Source organism: Perca fluviatilis, chromosome 15, assembly GCF_010015445.1.
Source record: "Perca fluviatilis chromosome 15, GENO_Pfluv_1.0, whole genome shotgun sequence".
Lineage (NCBI taxonomy): Eukaryota > Metazoa > Chordata > Actinopteri > Perciformes > Percidae > Perca > Perca fluviatilis.
This window is the reverse complement of record NC_053126.1, coordinates 25,076,307-25,097,933: the sequence shown is the minus strand read 5'-3', so window position 1 is coordinate 25,097,933 and position 21,627 is coordinate 25,076,307. Positions and strand designations below refer to the sequence as shown.

The following is a 21,627-nucleotide window of genomic DNA, read 5'->3' as shown; positions in this document are numbered from 1 at the left end:
GCATCAAATCGAAGAAATGCTGGAATTCTCGGCTACATATTAAATACATTCGTTACAATTTTACACCCATCATTTTAGACTGATAGCAGTAACCCTTCAGAAACCCAGAAAGAATAATTCATCAATCAAATTCAAAGTCTTCATTGATAAAAAATCTACACATTAATATAAAGCCTCCACATATGTCTCTACATGTTACAATAACCCACATGTGTTGGACTATTATCTTTTTTACATTGCAAGTAATCCTTATACTTCATACTGTCACCTTATCACATTACCTGGTCAGTATTTTGCACATTCCTGCACAAAATTGTAAAGCTCTTTCATTCAATTTATGCACAAAAACAATGCTTTCTGGGTCTTAGTTGACTTGTCAGTGAAGCAAAAGTTTTTTAGCTAAGCATTATTGTTGTTTCAGCTGATGATTGGACCTGTAGAATTTAACGCCTAATGGAGACAGCTGTAAGGACCCTGTATGTCTGGTTTAATCCCTTCAACCTTACTACTTTATTCCTTGTTGTCACCAGAATCAATTCATACATTAGTATTATTGCAGCTTTGACCTAAATTGTCTCTCAGATTCAAGGTTGTTTACATTAATTTGTGCTTGTCACATCATGTACAGTAAATCCTTCCAAAAAAGTTGAAGGCTTCTATAAGAAAAGTTGGAGACACGCCGAGAAGACGAGGAGATGGAAAAAGAGGAAGACCAGGGAGTGAGCAGGAGTGGCACCACCGTTGGGGAGAGTTGTGTTGGTGCTGTTGCTGGCGCTGGTGTTGGTGGAGTTTGAAGGTGGAGATAAGAACCCCACTGTACGAGCCAGGAAGGTTCGAAAGGTGCTCAGTTTGGGGAATTGCATCACTGCATCTCGTGTTTGTCTTGTGGTGTTTCTAGCTGATAACACTGCTGCCTGGAACCAAGAGCTGCCCAGCTTACACATCAACGGACCTCCAGAATCACCCTGAACAAACAGACACGCATGTTCAACATTTGTATGAAGTGGACATTCAGTCGCACCTTCCCGTGAAACTACAGAAAATATATATATATTTTTTGCTATAGATAATACCTTCTTATACTTTAAAGGAATGGTTTGATTTTGTGAAATGAAACTTTCTCGCTGAGAGTTAGATAAAAAGTTTGATACCTCTCTCATGTTTGTGCAGTAAATTTAATGGATAACTTAACATGTGGCCAACACGGGCACATTTACAGTGATGTTGATCAATGTGCATTGTCTCTGAGGAAATAAAACTTGACAAAAATAAACATGAAACTACAGCCAGGAGCCATGTTACACTTTAGTTTGTATGGGTTAAATAAAAAGGATATAACATGTTAATCAGTAAGCATTAGAGATGGTGGTAGGTGGAATTTGTTACCATTTGACAGAGCCAGGCTGGCTGTTTCCCCGTTTCCAGTCTTTATGTTAAGTTAACCTACTGCTGACTGTAGCTTCATATCTACCGTACAGGCTTGAGAGTGGTATTGATCTTCTCATCGAGCTCTCAGCAAGAAAGGGAATAAGCATCCAGAAATGCTTGTTTAAGGATCAACAAACTCCTGTTTAAAACAGAGACTTATAAAAGTATAATAATCTCCTGCTCTCATTAATCACCTTCTCCAGTGTTAAAGTTCTGGTACAAATGCTGTCACTTGACGACCCGTTCCCACAATTTTCCACAGATGTCTGGAACTCCTGCAGAACTTGTTCCACTGAAGTTGGGAAAAATAAGAAATTGATGCAAATTGAAACATCTGAATCAAATCCAAATGACAGGAACACAGAATAAATGGGCAACCATACTTTGTTAGTGCCAAAAACAATGTACAAGGGCCTAAATGTTCAATGTAAAAAGGTGAATTGATGCAGAGGTAGCATTACCCCCTCCTTGATCGGCGTTCCAGCCAGCAGCCCAGCACGTGGAGCCCAAAGCGAAGGTCAGTCCGTTGTCAAGGCAGATGGGCTGGATGTAGTTGGACAGGTTGGGTTGGGTTGACAGATGCAGCACTGCTATATTTGACCCATTCAGGTTGCTCAGGGTGATATTTGTCACATTCAGTGTCACCTCAAAGGGGTTAGATCCATTCTGTTTCAACCGACCCAACACCACAGTCCATTCAGACGGTGTTCGTGAACTGTGAGAGGTAAAATGAACTAAGTAAGGCCTCAAGAAAAAAATCTGAATGGTTTAAAACAAGGGCTGGGCCTATACATACGGTTTCCTAAAGGGCAGTGCTGTTATTTTTAATCCAACATTACATTAAAGGATAAAAGCTAGCAATCTGGTTACCTTTTGGTTCTAAAATTGCTCAAAAATTAAACAGAAAATTTCGATCCGTGACATCGCTCCAGCTGTCTCACCTTGAGAAGCAGTCGGCGTTGCTCAACACGGAGTCAACAGCCACCAGAGTCCCGCCACACATATGACTTCCATTCCAGTGTAGGCTCGCCATCCATGGCCACACACCAGCCGTCGCCACCAAACTTCCTCCCAAAATACTATTCAATGGGGCTTGGCCACAGAACACAGCTGGAGAAACAATCACAATCAGATTTATTGGATTTTGACTTAGTTAGTTTTGCCGTTGCTCTTAATATACAGAAATAGACACAGTTTAAACAAGGACAACAAAGCTGAACAAAGGTAAAAGTGCTATGTAAAGATATAAATATAAAAGGTACATAACCAATCAAAAGTTTGGACACACTTTGTCATTGGGAAAGTGTGTCCAAACTCCTTAATATGTATTTAAATTAACAAAATATATAATTTACAGGTACAGTGGATGTTTAGTGGATGTAAGGGTTATTGCACAGGGATTGTTTCTGACTATGTGACTGGAGGTATGGGCCTACAGTGTTCTGTAGCGCCTACCAGAGGACAGAGGTTGGAGCAGGGTTTATATATATATATCTATGCTGAGAAGCCAGTAGCGAAGATTCAAGATGGCTGACTCTCGTTGTGCTTCGGAAATCTTCAGAGAAAGACGACAGTCCAACCCCCTATGGGCGTGTTGAAAACATGCAGAAGTAGCTCCTACTACTGGCTGTAGTCATAGACAATATATAAAAATGGACCAACAGATCCCGTTGCTCTGGACGGAGACCAGTGAAGGATATTAGAAGCACTTTTCCGGTGAGCGCTGAGCATTACTGCGCAGTCTCCAACTGAGAGAGACGACATAGATCTGACGTGAGCAACCTGTCTGAAAGTTGTAAGTCTTCTGGTAGCTGTGCCAAGAGAAATCTCAATCATTCAGAGACGGAGAGCGTAGGTATATGTAAGGAGATAACATGGGCACAGGCTAATTATTGCTAACTAAAATGCTAGTTAACATTAGTAATTAAACCTAAACACTTAACTTAGGTCGAAACTGCCTGCGAGCTTCTCCTGTACTATATGGTAATTTCTCTACTGTATGACAGTAAGTCTCGTGGTTATGACACAATTGTTAGCCTATTTTTACAAAAACGTCTGCTACGGAGCTGTACAAGGTAATGGAGCCTTTTATACATTGTCGAGTAAAGTTATTCGCTGTCAAAGTGATGTCAAAATGAATGGCAGTCAATGGAATGCTAACGGGAGGTGATCGCTTTCTCGCATCAAAATGGCGCCATTGGAGGTTTGAGTTCTGAAGTGAAGCTTACCCCCTTGGCTGTAGTCCATTGCCTCTGGGCAAAAAAATGTTCCGATGACGCAAAAATCGTCGTTTTACGTCATCTGAACATTTTTTTCCAGACCCCCAATACAGAGATCTCTCGTCTCAGGGGGACATGAGGGAGGGAAGCACGGTCATCTGAAAATACTAGAGGGTTTCTACTGATACAAAGCTTAATGCTAAATCGGTGAAGTATCCCTTTAAGGGAAATTGCTGTGTATCAGTTGCAATCAGTTGAACACAGCAAATACAAAATGATGCACTCAGAATTGTTTGGAGTTTGATGGAAAAGTGCCTTCATAAAAACATCAGTCTTGGGTTTGAATATTTCCCTCAATATAAAAATGACACAGCTTCAATAATGAGCTGATACAGAATATCTAACCAGTGTTAAAATGTAACTACTCTAAGTACATTTACTCAAGTACTGGACTTAAGTACAGATTCAAGGTACTTGTACTTTACTTGAGTATTTACATTTACATATTTACAGCTTTAGTTACTTTTCAGATAACAGTTTTTTAGCCCTTCCTGTCCAATGAAAAACATGTATCTCCAGATGTGTTGATGTTGAATGTTTGTGATAAATTGAAGAATAAAGTGTTACTTTATGTGTTGAGAAAATTTTCCTACTTCTTAAGCTAAATAAACTCTTTAAAAAGCCTTTTTTGATCAGCTGGAAAAAGCATCATCACAAAGCTGAAAACATGGCTGTTTTTCTGACACCATGAAAAGTTTTAAAACTTTTTAAAGATACGTGGTTCTCACAGGACGGTGACGCTACAAACAAATGATGATCTTATAGAATATATTGCGTTGCTGTAGATTAAACCATCTAACAGGAAATAAAGGAGTTAAAATGAGCACAACCTTAAACATCTACAGCAGTAAAATGCAGCATACACATTAATGCAGCAGTAATATTAATCCAGAAACATCAGATACTGACAGGACACATTTTACAGCACACAACTTACCTTTACTTTAAGTACTTTAGGTTAATTTTGCTGGTAATACTTACATGTTTTAGTTGTATGTAAGATTTTACTACTGAACTACTGTAAATATGAAAACATCTAATTTTAAGTGAAAATTTAAGGTTAAAGTCTGGACATGACAGACACTCACGTTGAGGGACGGTGGTTGGAGGGAGGGTGGTTGGAAGGGGTGGCAGGCCAGCACAGCTGATGCTGAGATCACTGTCAGTTCCAGTGGACGTGAAGGTGACAAAGCCCGGCTGGCTGCTGGTGATCTGGCTGTTGATCCAGGACTGATACTGGGACACTCTGGTGTAGACTCCTGGGAGATTAGGTTTGGCACAACCATCTCCAAAACTTACGATTCCCCCCAAGATCCAGCGGCTGCCCTGCTTGCTCACCAGCGGACCACCTGAATCCCCCTTTAAGAAGAGAAACATTTAGGAGAGAAATCTTTGCAGAAGATTAAATCTGACACCAACACAGGCGTAAAGATGTTTACCTGACAGGAGTCCTTCCCTCCAGCACTTAACCCGGCACAGATCATGTTGTTCGTGATTCGGCCCACACCATAGTCACAGTTACACTGTCTGTTCCCCACGATTGGCACATTCACCTCCATTAGGTTTCCTGGGGGAGGAAGGGAAACTAAAGAGAAACAAATACAGTAAATAAACAGCACATTTGATGAATTATGAGTGTTTGATTACTACATCAGTAGGTCTATGAATCTAAAGGACCATGTATTTGCCCATTAAAGGTACAATCAGGAGTTTAAAGTTAAACAAAGTCAAACCAAAGGACAGGTCTACTACAACTTCAAAATAAAGAACTGAAACCTGCTAACCCTCTCAAATTGACAGATCATAGACAGGGACGAATAAAAGTAACGTTAGCATTGATCTTCTGATGCTGTTAAAGCTGTTTATGCTGTTTACATCACCTATTGAAGATTTCCATGAAATATGCTGTAAATATTGATGTTCCCAAGAGGATGAATCCAAAATTTTCAGCTGACCACTGAGTGTTTCCTCTCACGCCCTCTAATTTAGTTGCAAATCCCTGTTTTGTTTGTACCATGTACGAGGCAAGGGGCCAGGTGTAGCTACATGCAGGGACAGACTGACAATCTGTGCGTTCTGGAAAAGTCCAGAACGGCCGTCCAACCGACAGCCGTCGGCACAAAAAAAGTCTAATAAAGCAATATTAACAGCCAACAGCAAGGGGCGCAAATACAATCACTTATATGCTACATATAAAAATAAAACTGAAGAAGAAGAGTAGGCCTACATCATTAGACGTGAGTCAATTTCACATCAGCAATACTGGTAAGTAGGCTACCAGCAGGGAACATTCTAGGCTGCCTTTATCCCTATCTTAGTGAATTGCATAGTCAGCTCAACATGAGTGTGCATCATGATTATGAAAATGATCGTATAGTGCTGTCAAACTTAACGTATTTAATAATTTCTGTTTTGTTTGAAATTTGAAACATTAAACGTGGGTTGACAGCGATTTAACTTGGTTGTATATGAGAGGTTGTAGTGAGCTCAGTTTTGCTGCTAGGATGAAGACTATGGTATTACATTAAACGGGAAAACATCAGGCATGCATTGGTACCACTCTAAATGTGCTAACAAACAGGGAAGGGGGCGAAATAATTCACCAAATTTAACCAAAAGTTGAACCAAAAAATCCTAGCTTGCACTTTCTGTCTGTCTTCCATCAGAGTGCAGTTTTTCCTTTTCTTTCATATTTGCGTTTACTATTGTGGAACTGGCAAAGACCAGAGGCCTATACTACGAAGCAGGATTTGGCGTTAACGAGCTAACTTCAGGTTCAACCCAGGGTTTTCTGTATCACGAAGGTGGATCACTTGTTACCAGGTTCAATCGCCGTGGTAACTTATGCTGAACACCTAACCTGGTCGTGAGCAGGTTAAGTTGTTGATCAGAGATCAATGTGTTAAAGCACCGCCTACTGACCGATCAATAGGCCTACTCGATTGATAACGGCATCACCGTTCTTATAGAAGATCAGGCAGAACTCGGTGCACGGAGAGAGAGAGAGAGAGAGAGAGAGAGAGAGAGAGAGAGAGAGGGGGAGAAAGGGGTGCGCACATAAAAGTTAAAACATTTAGAGACCGCCAACCCCGTTAGCATATTCCCTGATGGGTATATTTATGAAATATATAGATTGTAATGGAAGGGAATTACATATCGGCTTTTTGAGACGTTTTTATATATTTTATTTTCTCTCACGATGGCTTCCCACTGCCAGGGTTGAAACTGAAATCATAGGCTAAAGCAATGGCAGTTTATGGAAAGTACAAGTGTAATTATGGTCAGATCTGGGTCCTAACTGATGGGGAAGTGATATTGATAAGCGTTGTGATTTACGCATCTACAGCGTCGGCTATTTCTTTGCCAGCTTTCCTCCTGTTTTAGGAAGCAGCGACTGTATTGCGTTTAGCCTGCAAAACCGTGTCTGTGATCTTCATATTTATGTAGAATTATAATTTCCTCTTCTTATATAAAATATGCGGCTCTGGTAGATGTTTGCGATTGGTCGTGCTGTGCAAAAACTGCCTCTTTTATGTGAACGCGCGCGCCGCTGGATTGGGAAACCCTGGGTTGATTGAACTAGTTGATAACCACCGTCGTGACACAGCTTATGCGGGACCGCGGTTCTTAGGTTAGGTGAAGCCGGGTAACTGAAAGAAATCCAGTGCATGTTGGTCCCAGGCTGTGGAATAGCTTACCTCCTTATATTAGGGAATGTTCCTCTCTTATAGAGTTTAAACGACATTTGAAAGCTTACTTTTTCACTCTGGCTTTTGATCATCTATGAGTGCTGTGTTAATGATGTGATAGGATTTTAGTAGTATTTACTAGTGGCAAGGTCCGGAATTTAAATGTCTTGAATATTGTTTTATTTTATGTTTTGTACAGCACTGTGGTCAACTTTTGTTGTATTAATATGTGCTTTATAAATAAATTGAACATTGAACATTGAACATTGTTGATCTTGATTCATAGTACAGACCTCTGGTGGTTGTTTGTGAAAGCTTCACAGACAACATTGATAGGGCCTTGTCATTTTCATCATTTCACAGCCTTAATATGAACCAAAAGTGTAATATGACATTGACAAAATATTAAATAGGTTATTCAATGCTAATTCTTTAACACAAAGCAACACATGTTATATACATTTATATTTGAATAGTTATTGCAGTAACTAACACTCTCAGTGTAGTTTTGGTATAGGCCTACAGAATATCTAACCCCCATGTTCAGGTACAGCAAGTAGCCTACTTTATCTCTGAAAGTGTTGTCAGTAATACTCTGTACTGTTTTATAATTACAAGTTTGTGTAATTTGGGGTTTCTTTAGCCAGAACATTTCATTATTTGTATTTTATTTTCAATGCAGATGTAATGGCATTGTACATTTTTAGTTTTTATTTGAAGGCTGAGGCTTCATTAATAAACACAACCCCAGTTATCATCATTGGTTTTGAGAGGTTACTTGCTATGAATACCTTGTCTGATAGGCTACAGTATTGGGGCATAGTATCAGGACATCCTGGCTAGTGTCTGTCGCGCACAGCTAGGGGCGAATGGCCGGATGATGGGCCTATTTGGGAGAAAGTCCAGGGCTGTTTTTTAGCCCCAGTCCGTCCGTGGCTACATGCACCAACAAAGACAATGAAGAAGAAGACGGATTACAACCGAACATGGATGAAAACAATTTGAAATGTTTTTTTCAAAATCAGCTTTTGGAAATGTTTTTTTTTTAATGAAGATAACACATTAAACACTTTGTTAGACCTACAGGAGACACACAGTGTGATTTGGTGAGAAACTTAACTTTTAAACTTAACCAAGAAAACTCCACAGGTAAGTTGACCTTTCCTAGAGCACCATCACCAGAACAAACTCTTTACTGCAGAGGCTCTTTGCAGCAATTCATTTTTTGTATCGTGGGTTGTTTTATAAAATATTTATAAACTTAATGATATTTCTAAAACTCTATTTTATTGCTTTATGTGTAAAGGAAGGTGGTACTCATTTTAACATTTAAATGTCTGAGTAAACTCAGTTGTTTTCACCATTGTATTGAAAGAAAGAAATGTAACCTAGCTGCTTTCTGACCCACCTCCAAGTGCAATGTTGCCGAAGCCGGTCACCCAGGAGCTAACGCCGCTGAAGAAGGTGCTGCCTGGAGCTGCCAGGCAGATCGGAACAATGAAATCTGTGAAGGTCACCGGTGAGGAGAGCTGCAGGAGGCAGATGTCGTTGTCATTAGCTATGGCGTTATAATTAGGATTTACGATGATCTTTGTTACCGTCCGAGACACCCCATTGGGGTTGGGTCCCTGTAGACTCTGGAGACCCAGAGACACAGTCAGACTGGCTGGGATGCTAAAGAGAAACAAAACAGTGCAAAGAAGATAAGAGCAGAGCAGTTAAGCAAACACAAAAAACATCGCCTAAGAGAATCTGCCCCTTAGTGCTTACCTTGAGAAGCAGTGAGCAGCAGTCACCACCCATTCACTGTTAATGAGGGATCCTCCACAGAAGTGGCTCCCAGATGTTTGCAGGCTGGCTTGCCAGGGCCAGTTACCCGGAGGGGCGTTCTGTCCTCCAACAATCCTGGTGTTGAGCGGAGTTATACCGCACACTGCAGAGAGACAGACAATAAGAACACAGTGAGCAATACTCCCCTCTCCCTGGATTACCACTGAGCACTGCTGGGATTATAAACTTTAACTGTTGGTTGAGGATTATGATCCTGGGATGCTAAACAAAACAACTAAAGTCCAACAACATGTTGACAGCCAGGTGAAAGTAAAGAAGTGTGCATAAAACTGACTTACCATCTAGTTGTGAGTGAGACTCTGAAAAATAGGAAACAAACACAAAATCACATTTAAAACATATTTATATTTACTGATGCCTAATGTGATCATTTGTAAACATAGAAATTAAAAATTATAACACAAATATTTTTTCTTCGCTTGAACCAACCAAACTTGCTTTTGATTATACAAGATAGAAGAAATAACCACTGATACTTTAACAGAGGCACACTTTTATTTAGTTTTTTTATGAATGTGAACTAGGGTGATATCAGGTAAATTGGGCCACTTTTTGGTAAATCGTTTGGGACAATAATACAATACCATATATGCCTTTTCCTTGTGTTTTTATGATTACTAATGACTGTTTTTGATAATTTTTTGTTGAAATTATGTAATAAAATATAATTATTTAGGCCCTACAGTTCTTGAAACATCAGCTGTGCCAACTTTTTTTGCATGAGCAGTTTCAGGTAAAATGGGCCAGCTGTTCAGGTAAAATGGGCCAGTCAAACTACAAAGGGAAATAGTAATTTATCATCAATATTAATTTTAAAACACAGTTGCTTATACAGCCACATAACATTTAAATTGCATTAAACAAACATTCATATGTGCCATTAAAAAAAAAAAACATTTTGGGTGCAAACCCACATATTCAAATGTGCAATTAAAAAAAGTCCATTATGGAACAGCATAGATCAGTGAACTGATGTCAGTGGTGTGTGTGTGTGTGTGTGTGTGTGTGTGTGTGTGTGTGTGTGTTCTTGTTTAACTATATTCGTGGGGGGGGGCCCAAAACCGGGAGTCCAGTATACTTGTGGGGTCCCCGACAGCTTTGTGGGGCCAAGATGCTGGACCCCACAAGTTTAAAGGGCTGTTTGAGGGTTAAGACTTGGTTTTAGGATTAGGGTTAGAATTAGGTTATGGTTAGGGTGAGGGTAAGGGTTAAGGTTAGGCATTTAGTTGTGATGGTTAACCCTTGTGTTGTCCTTCGGGTCCCAGTGACCCGAAGGACAACACAAGGATTATGTACTTCCCTTTACTTTGTTGAGAATTGCTCTCTAAATCCTGTTTCTTGTAAAGTAAGTAAGTAAAGTTTATTTCTAGAACACATTTAAACACAGTTTAAGCTGACCAAAATGCTGTACAAACAAGAACTAAGGTGCTGTATTAACCCTTGTTTAGAGAGCAATTCTCAACAAAGTAAACGGAAGTACATTAATCCTTGTGTTGTCCTTCGGGTCACTGGGACCCGAAGGACAACACAAGGGTTAAGGTTAGGTAAGGGGCTAGGGAATGCATTATGTCAATGACGGGTCCCCACAAAGATAGTGCCGCAAACCTGTGTTGTGTGTGTGTGTATGTGTGTTATGTGTACGCATTAACATACACTCACTCTCACTCACTCACTCACTCAAACACGTGTATGTGTGTTTGTGAGTGACACAGATGATGGCCCATTTTAGCTGAAACCATGTTGCCCATTTTACCTCAGTGGGTTAAGGTAAATTGGGCCGCCAAGAAAAACATTGTTTTTTTTAAAAATATGTTCATATACCAAACTAACAACATTGTTTCTGATTGATGCCATCAAGACAGATATTAAGCATAGTTTTTTTTATGTGCATGTTTTTTTTATATAGATTTATCATCCTTATAATAGTTTAGTTAGATTTGGTATGCCAGGCTACTTACCATGCAGCTTTCTGGTGCAGTCTTGATTTGAATTATTGCCCCGCCCACCATAGCAACCATAAACCAATCAAATCACCTGTTACTTGTCAAGTACAGTTAAGACAACAGTTTGAAATCCTTTGCAGTCATTGGCTCTAAATTCCAGAGGGGCTGGGACCCCCAAACCTTAAATGGCCCATTTTACCTGATGGCCCATTTTACCTGATATCACCCTATGTGGAAATTATTTATTTTTCTTTGACTAAAAACTATCCGAGTACTTAAAGGAGCACTCACCCATTCAGTATTGCTTCCATAAAGTTTGTGGGACTCACAAACAACAACCTTACTTTTATTATTTTTGCTCTGACTTGCATCACATGTTGATCTTGATTTGATTTTTTGTTTATTTTATTCAATATCTAAATGTTATTGTTCATTTTCATATATACATATATATATATATATATATATATATATATATATATATGTATATCTCATTCATATATATCTTTTTATGTTTTTTATATGTGCAATATGTTTTAATGTACCTTATAAATTAATGTTCATTGTGGGGTAAAAAAACAGAACAGAAAAAAGTTCCAGTACAACCCCACCCAGTCTTAATCTTACATAATGAAAATGACAACACTATCTAACCCTATCATTGACACATAACAACACTTATAGTGATAAAATAGCCTGTCATTAAATCTTGACTCTGCAAAATTTTAAAAGTATGTCAAAAATATTGATAGCATGAGACAAACACTAACTCCTCATTTCCACCAACTGCAGAACAGCTGCGAATCGGCTCCGCTGCGTGTCCATGCTCTGCCGTCCTTCAATACCCACCAGGTCCGCATTTGTTGCGGCCATGAGTGAGAGCTGAAGTCACGAGGACCCACGAGATTTTTCGCGAATTCACGTAGAATAGAACCACAAAACCAACAACAGTTTGCTTCCATCCAGAGGAGCAGAGGGGAAACAACTCTGTGCTGTGTTTTCAAGGTGTAGTGCAGGGAAATATGATCCGCCGTGAGCAAGTGTATTTTATTTTGAAAATTAACCGGATTTTTTGTTTCTGTGCTCGACTTCCGCGGATCTGCAAACAATCCGGAATGGCGGCGGAGTCAATAGGTTTACATTAAAGTCAATATGTGTATTTTCACTGACTGCGGAACGGCTGCGTTCCTACTCCGTCCCAGCTCTGGCAATCCGCAGCCCTCCGAAGAAGATACGTAGACGGTCGCAGAGCTTCTATTTTTGCTGGACGCCGGAGAGCTCCGGAGAGATTCATAATCCGTTCCCTCGGTTTTATAAACTGTGCGCACGGATTCATAATCCGTGCCCTCGGTTTTACAAACATAGGCAAAGTTAGAAAGATATTCACAGATTCGAATTTACGGGAAATACTCGTAAAATACTGAAATGTTATTAAGTCACAAACAACGCAGCTTTCCTAACGTAGTAAGGTTAACAACGAGCTACAAACTCACTTTCATCAAAATGAGACGCCTTCCAACCTGGAGAAACAACATTGGTCTCTACCATTGACTGTAAATATTAATATTAACAGTCTATGGTGTCAACGAGCAGCCGGCGGTGAGACGGCAGTAAGACAAGTGTTTAGGGACCGTCTACAAACTACAACACCGAAAAATATTTACCAAAATTATGAATATGCTTCTTTTTTTAAGTAAGTACTGTAGTACAACTAACATGAGACAAGTTATAATTGAGATAAGCTTGGAGACACTATTTAATCATTAAATTAATAAATATTATTGTGTCTCTTTTCGGTTGATGTAGATTGGGTTAGGGTTACTTACTCATTCGAAATAGTATCGTCTCACTGATTCTTGTGTACGATCGATGTAAAACTGATTTAAGAATACGCGGAGAAGAATAATTAGAGGTCAGGTTTTGGTACCCTTTTTAGGGAAAAAGTAGGAATTCCCCCAACACAGGCAAGGGGTGAATGTTTATTGACTGTGTCTGCACCGACAGACGTCTGATGATCACTGACTGACAGTTTACAACACGACAATCCCAAAATTATGCGGTATGCTAATACTTCTACTGCGGTTACTGCTGCTCATCATACAGTATTGCCACTACTACTGTTATTTCTCCAGTCTCCGATGATGCTTGGATAAAACATCCCAGCGGCAGAAGTTAAAGGGTCACTCAACTCATTTTACACATGAAGTTCAGTTTACTCTATAAGACTACTACCAAGCCTGCGAAAAATAATTGTATTATATGTAAATATAAATTATAAATAACCATGATGATGGCCTACACTTTAACAGTAAGTGAACGTATCACTAAATCACATCTTTCCTACATACAGTGGCATAATGCATTTGCTGTGATGGATGACTAACACACGTTCTTTTTCTCAGTAGAAGTTTTGCAATCAGGGACTTAACGTGTGTACCCTGAAACCCGGCAGCATTCCTCTGAGCAGTGATGAAAAGAAACCTGTGAAAACTCCCTGAACCAGTTCGAGATGCTGTAATCTGTCAAATCCAGTAGGTTACAAGAGCATACGGCAGTACGCTATACGTGTCTCATCTGCTTCATCAAGATGGTCTGTCAGTCAACAGATAATTCACAGGCGTGATGTGGACTAAATTATACCCACATTACACACAGTCTTCCATCTTTAAACTGCAGAAACGTCATTATTTTTTTACATTAAATATAGAATTGAATTATTAAAATGCATTTGAATTTTAAAGCAGACCTCAAAGAAAATTGTATAAAGTAAAAAGACTACCTGTTAAAGCCATGATTTCTCTGATGATACTGTGAGGCTGTGTCCGTTTTTATGACTTTATAACAGATTAATTTCTTTGTTTTGACCTCCTGGAAACATTATAAACAGACATGATAACGTTTGGACTTTAAAAGAGTTTTAGAGAATTTACTTGACCTGGACACTCCTAAATTTGATCACTTTCATACATTTTACATCTTTTGCACTTCTTAAATTCTTTTAATCTACCGTTTTTCTACTGATTTTATTTTATAAATAGTCCTATTTAGTTATATAATAAAGCACCTTGTGCTTGTCTGTGTGTCAGAAATGTGCTTTATAAATAAACTTGCTATGCCTTTTATTCATGCATACTTTGAATCATAACATGCACTCAGTGTGACAGGATCACAGAGTTGGTGAGCTTTTGATCCCCAAGTACTTTTTATTTACTTCAAAAGTAGTATTTTGAATACAGGACTTGCACTCGTTTTACTTCACTACTTACTAACTTAATTCATTACAATATTTGACTTCCTCCTCAGTGTGCTTCCACTCAGGAGATCTCAAACATGATTGGTTCAGGTGTGTGCAGTGAGGAGGGTCCTTACCGTGTGTCAGGAGAGTCAGTAGAGCCACCGCACCGATCACCTTGTAGAGAGCCATAACTGTAAATACATGCCATCAGATCTACTCCGGCATTAAATAATCTTCTTGTGCCCTCCCCCTTCCCCTCTCTCTGTACCTCCCAAACAGTAACACAAACTTTGTCACCTGTCCAAAGACTCGCCCCAACCCCTCACCGCAAACCACCTGTTTAACCGGATATCAAACATGTCCTCTCTAGGCTACAGTAACTACATTCACACTAGTACTGGATCAGCTACAACAGTAACATGCTGCTCTCATGTTGCTTCAGTATTAATATCTAATAATGTCACATAGAATCAGATATCAGTCACAGACAGACACTTCTCTGCACTACATGTACTTTTACTGCATGGCACTGAGAAAACTTCTGTACTTTTACTGGTGATACTTTAACTGCATTTTACTGACTACTACTACTAGGACTTTGAATGAAGGACTTTTAACTGTAACAGTTTTTTTTTTACATTACTGTATCAATATTTTTACTGAAGTAAAGAAATACTTGTTCAGCCACTGTTTAAAGCACTTGATGAGTTCCAGTCAATGCGTAAGTGCGTTTGCTTATTTTACCATTAAGTGGATGGCTCAGGTTTACCTCCCCCACCCCCCACCCCCCCAGACATGTTGAGGAACAATACTGAGTGCAGGCATACAGTATTTTGGCTCATTTAACACAACTCACCTCTATTAATATAGTATTTGATTTCAGCTCATTTCTTTAAACATCCACTAAAACTTGATAATCAACATAATGTTTTGTTTTATTTGTGTCAGTGGTGGCAGAAATGCCCTGATCTTTTTATTTAAGTAGAAGTAGTACTACCACATTGTAGAAATACTCTGTTACAAGTTAAGGTCCTGCATTCAAATACAAAAGTACTATTAACTAAAAATACTTAAAGCATCAACAGTAAAAGTACTCATTATTTAGCTGTGCCCCAGGTTCGCATCCGACCCGTGGCCCTTTGCTGCATGTCATCATGCTGCATGTTTATTCGTGCTATCAAATAAATAGCATTAAAAAAGATGGTCAAGGTGGAGCTCATTGGAACTGCTTTTAAACCTGTTTAATGTTTCATTTATAAAAGATATCATATTTTATTTGTTGATCATATGTTTTAAATGAAAAACCTAAACTGGCAAACTACAGTTGTAGTGGAGTAGAAGTACAATGTAGCAGAAAAAAGGAATATTCAAGAACATCAAAATTGTATTTAAGTGCACTACTTGAGTAAATGTACTTTTTCACACCACTGGTTATTACTTTATAATTGCACAGTGCTTTGCTTTTAAATCAACCAGTGAGACACACATGATGCTGACGGCGATGGAATGTCTTTCTGACTGACTGCCTGAAAGGAAAGAAATAAAATCTAAAAACTGATGAGATGAAAAACAAACAGAAGGAATGTGGAGTTAACATATTATTCTGTAATGATTGAGATCAAACCTGTAAAAACACAACCTGGTTTGGTCCTTTTAATTGTCAAACCAATTCATTACATTACATTATTATTTAAGAAACTAAACTGTTTAGGCATACCTGTAGTCTTCATTATTTCACAATTAAAACACCATGACAGACGACGTACAGATATAAAGGTAAGTGGATACACTGTAAGCCCGGATGAGTTGAATTTACCTAAAAAGTTTGAGGAAACCGGTTGCCTTAAAAATGTTAAGTAATGGGTTATGAAAACTTGAGTGCATTTAACTTAAATGCTTGAAAGGGTGGAATTGTTAGTTTAAGTTCAAAACACTGAATGCCAAGTTGATTTCACTTAAAATCTTTTGTAATATCAATTGCCTTGTCACATGAACTCCACTTACTATTTTAAGTTAAAGTGACAAAACCTTTTTTGTATTCATTGAATGTGCTGAACATTTAAATTAAGACAAATGCAATAAACATACAACAAAAGTCATTCTTTTTCTGTTTCATTTGAAAACAGCATGATGTTACAGGTTGGAGCCGCCCTGCTTTAACAACCTTGAATCATAAGCCTTAAACTGTGGCAAAATGTGTGTCATTCATATCCATTACATAAAACTTGAAGTCTAGCACAATCATGCCTCCAGCTTAAACACACGTTTTGTGCTCAATCATGTGTACATCATTATCACAACAAATCACATTAAAACTGTATTATAGCTTACACTCCTGGTAGGTAAAAATTGTTTTAGTTGTAGTGTGTGTAGTTTAGTTGTTTTACATTCCCATTTACATGACTAAACATGACTAAAATAGCTACTTTATATATCTTTAAAATCCAAAATGCACCAAGACATTTGGCCTTTTAGGCTTGTTGACAGAAGCTTCAGAAAGGGATCTCCCATCAATGTAAGTTTATTTGTTAAAAACATGCAATTTTGTCAACTCGAACAGGTTCCCGCATACCGAATATTTTGCAGACAATTAGCAGGACTGGAGGAGCGTTACAAGTAATATTTGGCCAAAATCATCACAAATGAACTGAAAAAAGGAAACACACTGCCAATAAGCCTAAATGACAGATGTCTTGGTGCATTTTTGATTTTCAGTTTGTAATGCAACTAAAATATCTAGCTCATTTGAAATAATGTAATCAAAGCCTGTCTGTAATGGAATCTTGAGCAAAAGTCTGTGCAATTACCATACCACACATGTATATATATACCCCAAGCCATACACAACACAAAGGTCCAACATTACAAACTGGGGCAAACAAAGCAGTAGTAAAGCAGGGGAGGAAGGCTTACAGAAAGTCCTCTCCAAAGTGACAAAATCAATCAGTGTAAACACAACAAGAAGACATAAGGGAATAACAAGAGCAGATAAATCATTATGATACAAAAAGAACCAAAAGGATAAAGAGAAATAAGGAAAATAAACAGTGAAATCAAAACATGTAACATGTCCTTACAAGAAGAATTGAGTTGTAAATCAAAGAGCAGCCCTACCCTCCACTAGATTTCACAAAAACCACAGGATTGAAATACTTCCACACTGATTCACAGGTCTTCGAACAAAATGACTAAATGAATGTTCTTTATGTTCAACGATCAGCTCACATTTTACACACATCACTGATGTAAACACACGTCTAAAGAGTTCATATTTGAAGTCTTAATACAATAACTACATGGCTACATGTGCACTGAACGTTTATTGGCGGCAGGAATAATTCCTCCGGTTCCTCACAGACAGTGATTAAAAGGAATGTCATGACAGCTCATTAGTTTGTTAACATGGCATCTTTCATTCAAGTCTGACCAAACCACAGGCAATCACTACTTATGAAGCAGATAAGCTTTATTAATTAATAAATAATTATTAATTAATAATACTTGAGTTTTTTTTTTAAATATTAAAGATAATTACTAGATTTGAAAGAAAATGTTCGGGGGCTTTAAAGGTTTGTAAACAACAGTGATGACATATAAAGTAAAACTTGGAGAAAGGCTCACACCTAATAATAATGACAGACAGAACCAGACTTTCAACCCTGCACACAGAAGTTATTTCTGTTTCAGTTCCTGAAGGTGACACAGTTGATTCACTGTTAACCTCCATCTATCAACACTGACTTTCTGCAAACTGGTCAAACTGCACCAGGTTTTAGAGAGGAAATGATCCATATGTGGTTTCAGCTACAGGTTGTCATTGGGAACAAAAGGGAATCAGCAGAAACTGTCAACATCATTAAGGTCAAACATCAGGGTTTGTGATCTCTGGGTGAGTTTCTCATGTGAGCGCTTTTAAAAGCCTCTTTTTTAAAGCTCTGATGAGACGTCCAAAAATAGTGAACACAGGGACAGGACAGGAAGCATCAAGAGTAAAAATCCCTCTGTGAACCAATCATTTCTAACTGATAATTGGACTGTACTGGGACTGGGATGTTTTGTATTTGTATCCATCCTGAGGCTTTTTACGTAATTACCTTTTCACAAAAATGCTGGCAGTGATTCCCAACCAGGTGTGTTGCTGATCAACATTTTTGCACATTGATGCCATAATAAAAAAAATTGCTGACAAGCACTAGCTTTGTGAGTGTTACTTTGTCTGACTCACCAAAAGTTGGGCCTACAGGTGTATCTACACTACAAATAATTGAAACCCTTTGAATGCACACAGGAGATTTCCATGTGTGACTTAAAAACCCAACTGCTGCACCAGTGATTCGGTATGAATACATATTTATTTTTTATTTTATACTTTTTATATTTTTATACTCAAATCTGATCTATTTTCACTTTAACATTGAAGTCCTGTTGATTAAATCTACTTTGATTCAATAACAATAACACATGAAAACCTCCTTCTAAAGAGAGGGTGATACTTTTATATATATATATATATATATATATATATATATATATATATATATATATATATATATATATATATAACGTAATTGTTAAGGGGATTTTTAGAGTGATTGCTCTTTTGGCCAAAGACGCGCTTATTTTCCATGAACACACATGATCTTTTCAAGAGCAAACTGGATCTTCCAGTTAAACATTCATACATGCTGAGCTCAACAAGGAAGTCGCCTTCACTGAGATTAAATACATGTGGGACTATGGGTAAATGGGTAGGTATACAGAAGTTAAAGGGGTGATAGAATGATTATATAGGGTATTTTAAACTGTTCCTTAAGGTCTCCTAATAGGGTATGTAACATTGGTTGGGCTGAAAATTGCCCGAATGCCATTTTATTAGGCCCTTAACAAAGAATTTCTAATATAGGAAGAAGTTCCACTCCCTCGTTACTTCCGGCTTCTGAACTGGTTGCAGTTCCATATAGGGGGCGCTCACAGGCCACTGCAGAATGAATGGGACTCTATGGAGCTATAGCCCTCAAAATCCACTTTTAGGATATCATTTTTTGTCTAGTAATTTGAATGTTGCATTCGAAAGGAGAGGCAAAGAAAATACACACTGCCAGGTGTTAGATTTTTTTAAAGTTGCTTTTTTGTTCGAAAAAGCCTTTTAAAATGTCAATGACGTCATACAAATATACGACCAGAGATACTGCTTTACGGCAAGCTCTGAGTCGCTTCCTTTTTTCTCTTGAGGCATTGACAACACAGCTGACAGGTTAGACTCTCCGTGTCAATATATGTGCCAGAAAGAGGTTTGCTAATGTTTTAAAGACCACGCCGAAATATTCACTCTGACATTCTGGCTCTGCTTCGGATGCCGTCAAGCGGGATCTCCGATCGTAATCAGACCTTCACTGACCAATCAGCATTCATTAGCAGAATGCTAGTGTGTTATGGGCAACAACGACTCACCCTGTAAGAAATCAAAAGGACATAAGTACTCATTCAACTTTCGACCCATGTTGAACTTGCAAAAACTACAATCAAATCTGAGGTTTCTCAACGACAATCGGGTGAAAGAGACACATTTAGCCGTCTAGCTCCATAGAGTCCCATTCATTTTGCACTGGACCGCGATCACCCCCAGTGGAACTCTGGTGGAACTGCAACCAAATTCGGTACAATGGGGCTGAATAGGGAGTGGAATGGCTTTCCGTAGACCGGCTTTGGCCCTTAACTACCCTGTGAATATGGCTCTATTTGGAACAAGAGCTTTTCTTCCAAATATGGTATGCTCATGAATATTCAGAATTAGCTACGTGCTGATTGGTTTGAGCAAACTACATAGAAACACATGGTAGACTCAACAGCAGGTCTCATATTTCAGACACTGCAAAGTTATTAAAGTTGTTTATCGGGCTATTTCCTTATTAAATTCTCTTCTGAGACTTTTATTAGCGAGAAATCAACTATATAAAGCTCATATATGGGCCGTTTTACGAAAATTGATGGCTAATTGCAAATTTGGTAAGACTGTGTGTCGGAGTTCAGCGGCCGGTGTTGCCTGTGTTGCTGCCTCGCCGCCCGGTCTGCCATCCTTCACAGACCCCGGCCTGCTATGAGGTACTTGGAGCTCCGTCACGACTGGCAGCCCACTGCACTCCATACCCGCGCAAAGTCACTGTTTTTTGCGCTAATGGACAACCAAACGCTGCTCTGACAGAGCTCCAGGGCCTGCAACTCCCCTCTTACTGCTAGCTAAATGCCCGGTGTATGTGAGTGAGAGCGCGGTCAGCGAGCTTGTTACGCCAGCAATCTCTTACCACAGTTCCAGTTAATCTTTTAATGTGTGTAATTATAATGTGTTGAGTTATTTAAACAAATGATTGGGGAAATAAACGCGAGTCTCAATGATAGATGATATTGTAGCTACAAATCACGGATAGTTAGCTTCATTTTCGGCATAATTCGAGTATATTTACAGTTTGAATTTCGTCACGCCACGTATACACCATCTAGCTAAATGTCTTATAAAGCTGAAAGTGTCAATAAAGGTGTCCGATTTCAAGTTAATGAATATTTGTGAATTTCAGAGGAATTCTAAGAGGAGGCTGGCTAGGTCTCATTGATAGAGCTACATCCAGCAGCAGGCTCTATCAATGAGACTCGCGGACAAGCAGTGTTTATTTCCCCAATCGTTTGTTTAAATAACCCTGGGCTGCCAGCCGTGACGGAGCTCCAAGTACCTCATAGCAGGCCGGGGTGTGTGAAGGAAGGCAGGCCAGGCAGCGAGGCAACAACACAGGCAGCACCGGCCGCTGAACTCCGACACACAGTCCGACAAAATTTGCAATTAGCCATCCATTTTCGTAAAGCGGTCCATATTTGAGCTTTAGTTGATTTCTCAAGTGAATTTTGTAATGGAATAGCAGAGATCTGCGCGACCTAAATTCAGAAGACTACCTGATCTCAGGTCAGTTGTGTAGCCTATGTAAATGTTGGGGAGTGACCGTTCTCTTAATACACCTATGGGCGTGACAAAGGTACAGGTCTTGGAAGGTTGACGTCAACTTCCAGCTTTGTTGAGATTCGCCCGTTTTCAGCGGCAGTTTCAAAATATGAGATTTTCATAGTAAAGGGGTGTCAATGGGATTTTGAGCTTCTATGTATGTCCTATTTACCCACCGAACTGTCGTTATTCAACTATGACAGGGTAAAATCAG

The 21,627-nt window shown here is 38.9% G+C and overlaps 1 protein-coding gene across 1 annotated transcript; it reads right to left on the bottom strand.

The window, feature by feature from the left end:
• Positions 1-481: 481 nt before the first annotated feature.
• Positions 482-14,653, bottom strand: LOC120575219 (polyserase-2-like). Its single transcript, XM_039825907.1, has 10 exons — positions 14,560-14,653; positions 9,526-9,546; positions 9,167-9,329; positions 8,805-9,070; positions 5,147-5,292; positions 4,796-5,066; positions 2,370-2,538; positions 1,890-2,143; positions 1,623-1,720; positions 482-965 (listed from the first exon to the last, which is right to left on the bottom strand). Exons 1-10 carry the CDS (start codon positions 14,612-14,614, stop codon positions 657-659), a joined length of 1,752 nt encoding a protein of 583 aa, XP_039681841.1. The 5' UTR covers positions 14,615-14,653; the 3' UTR covers positions 482-656.
• Positions 14,654-21,627: the final 6,974 nt, after the last annotated feature.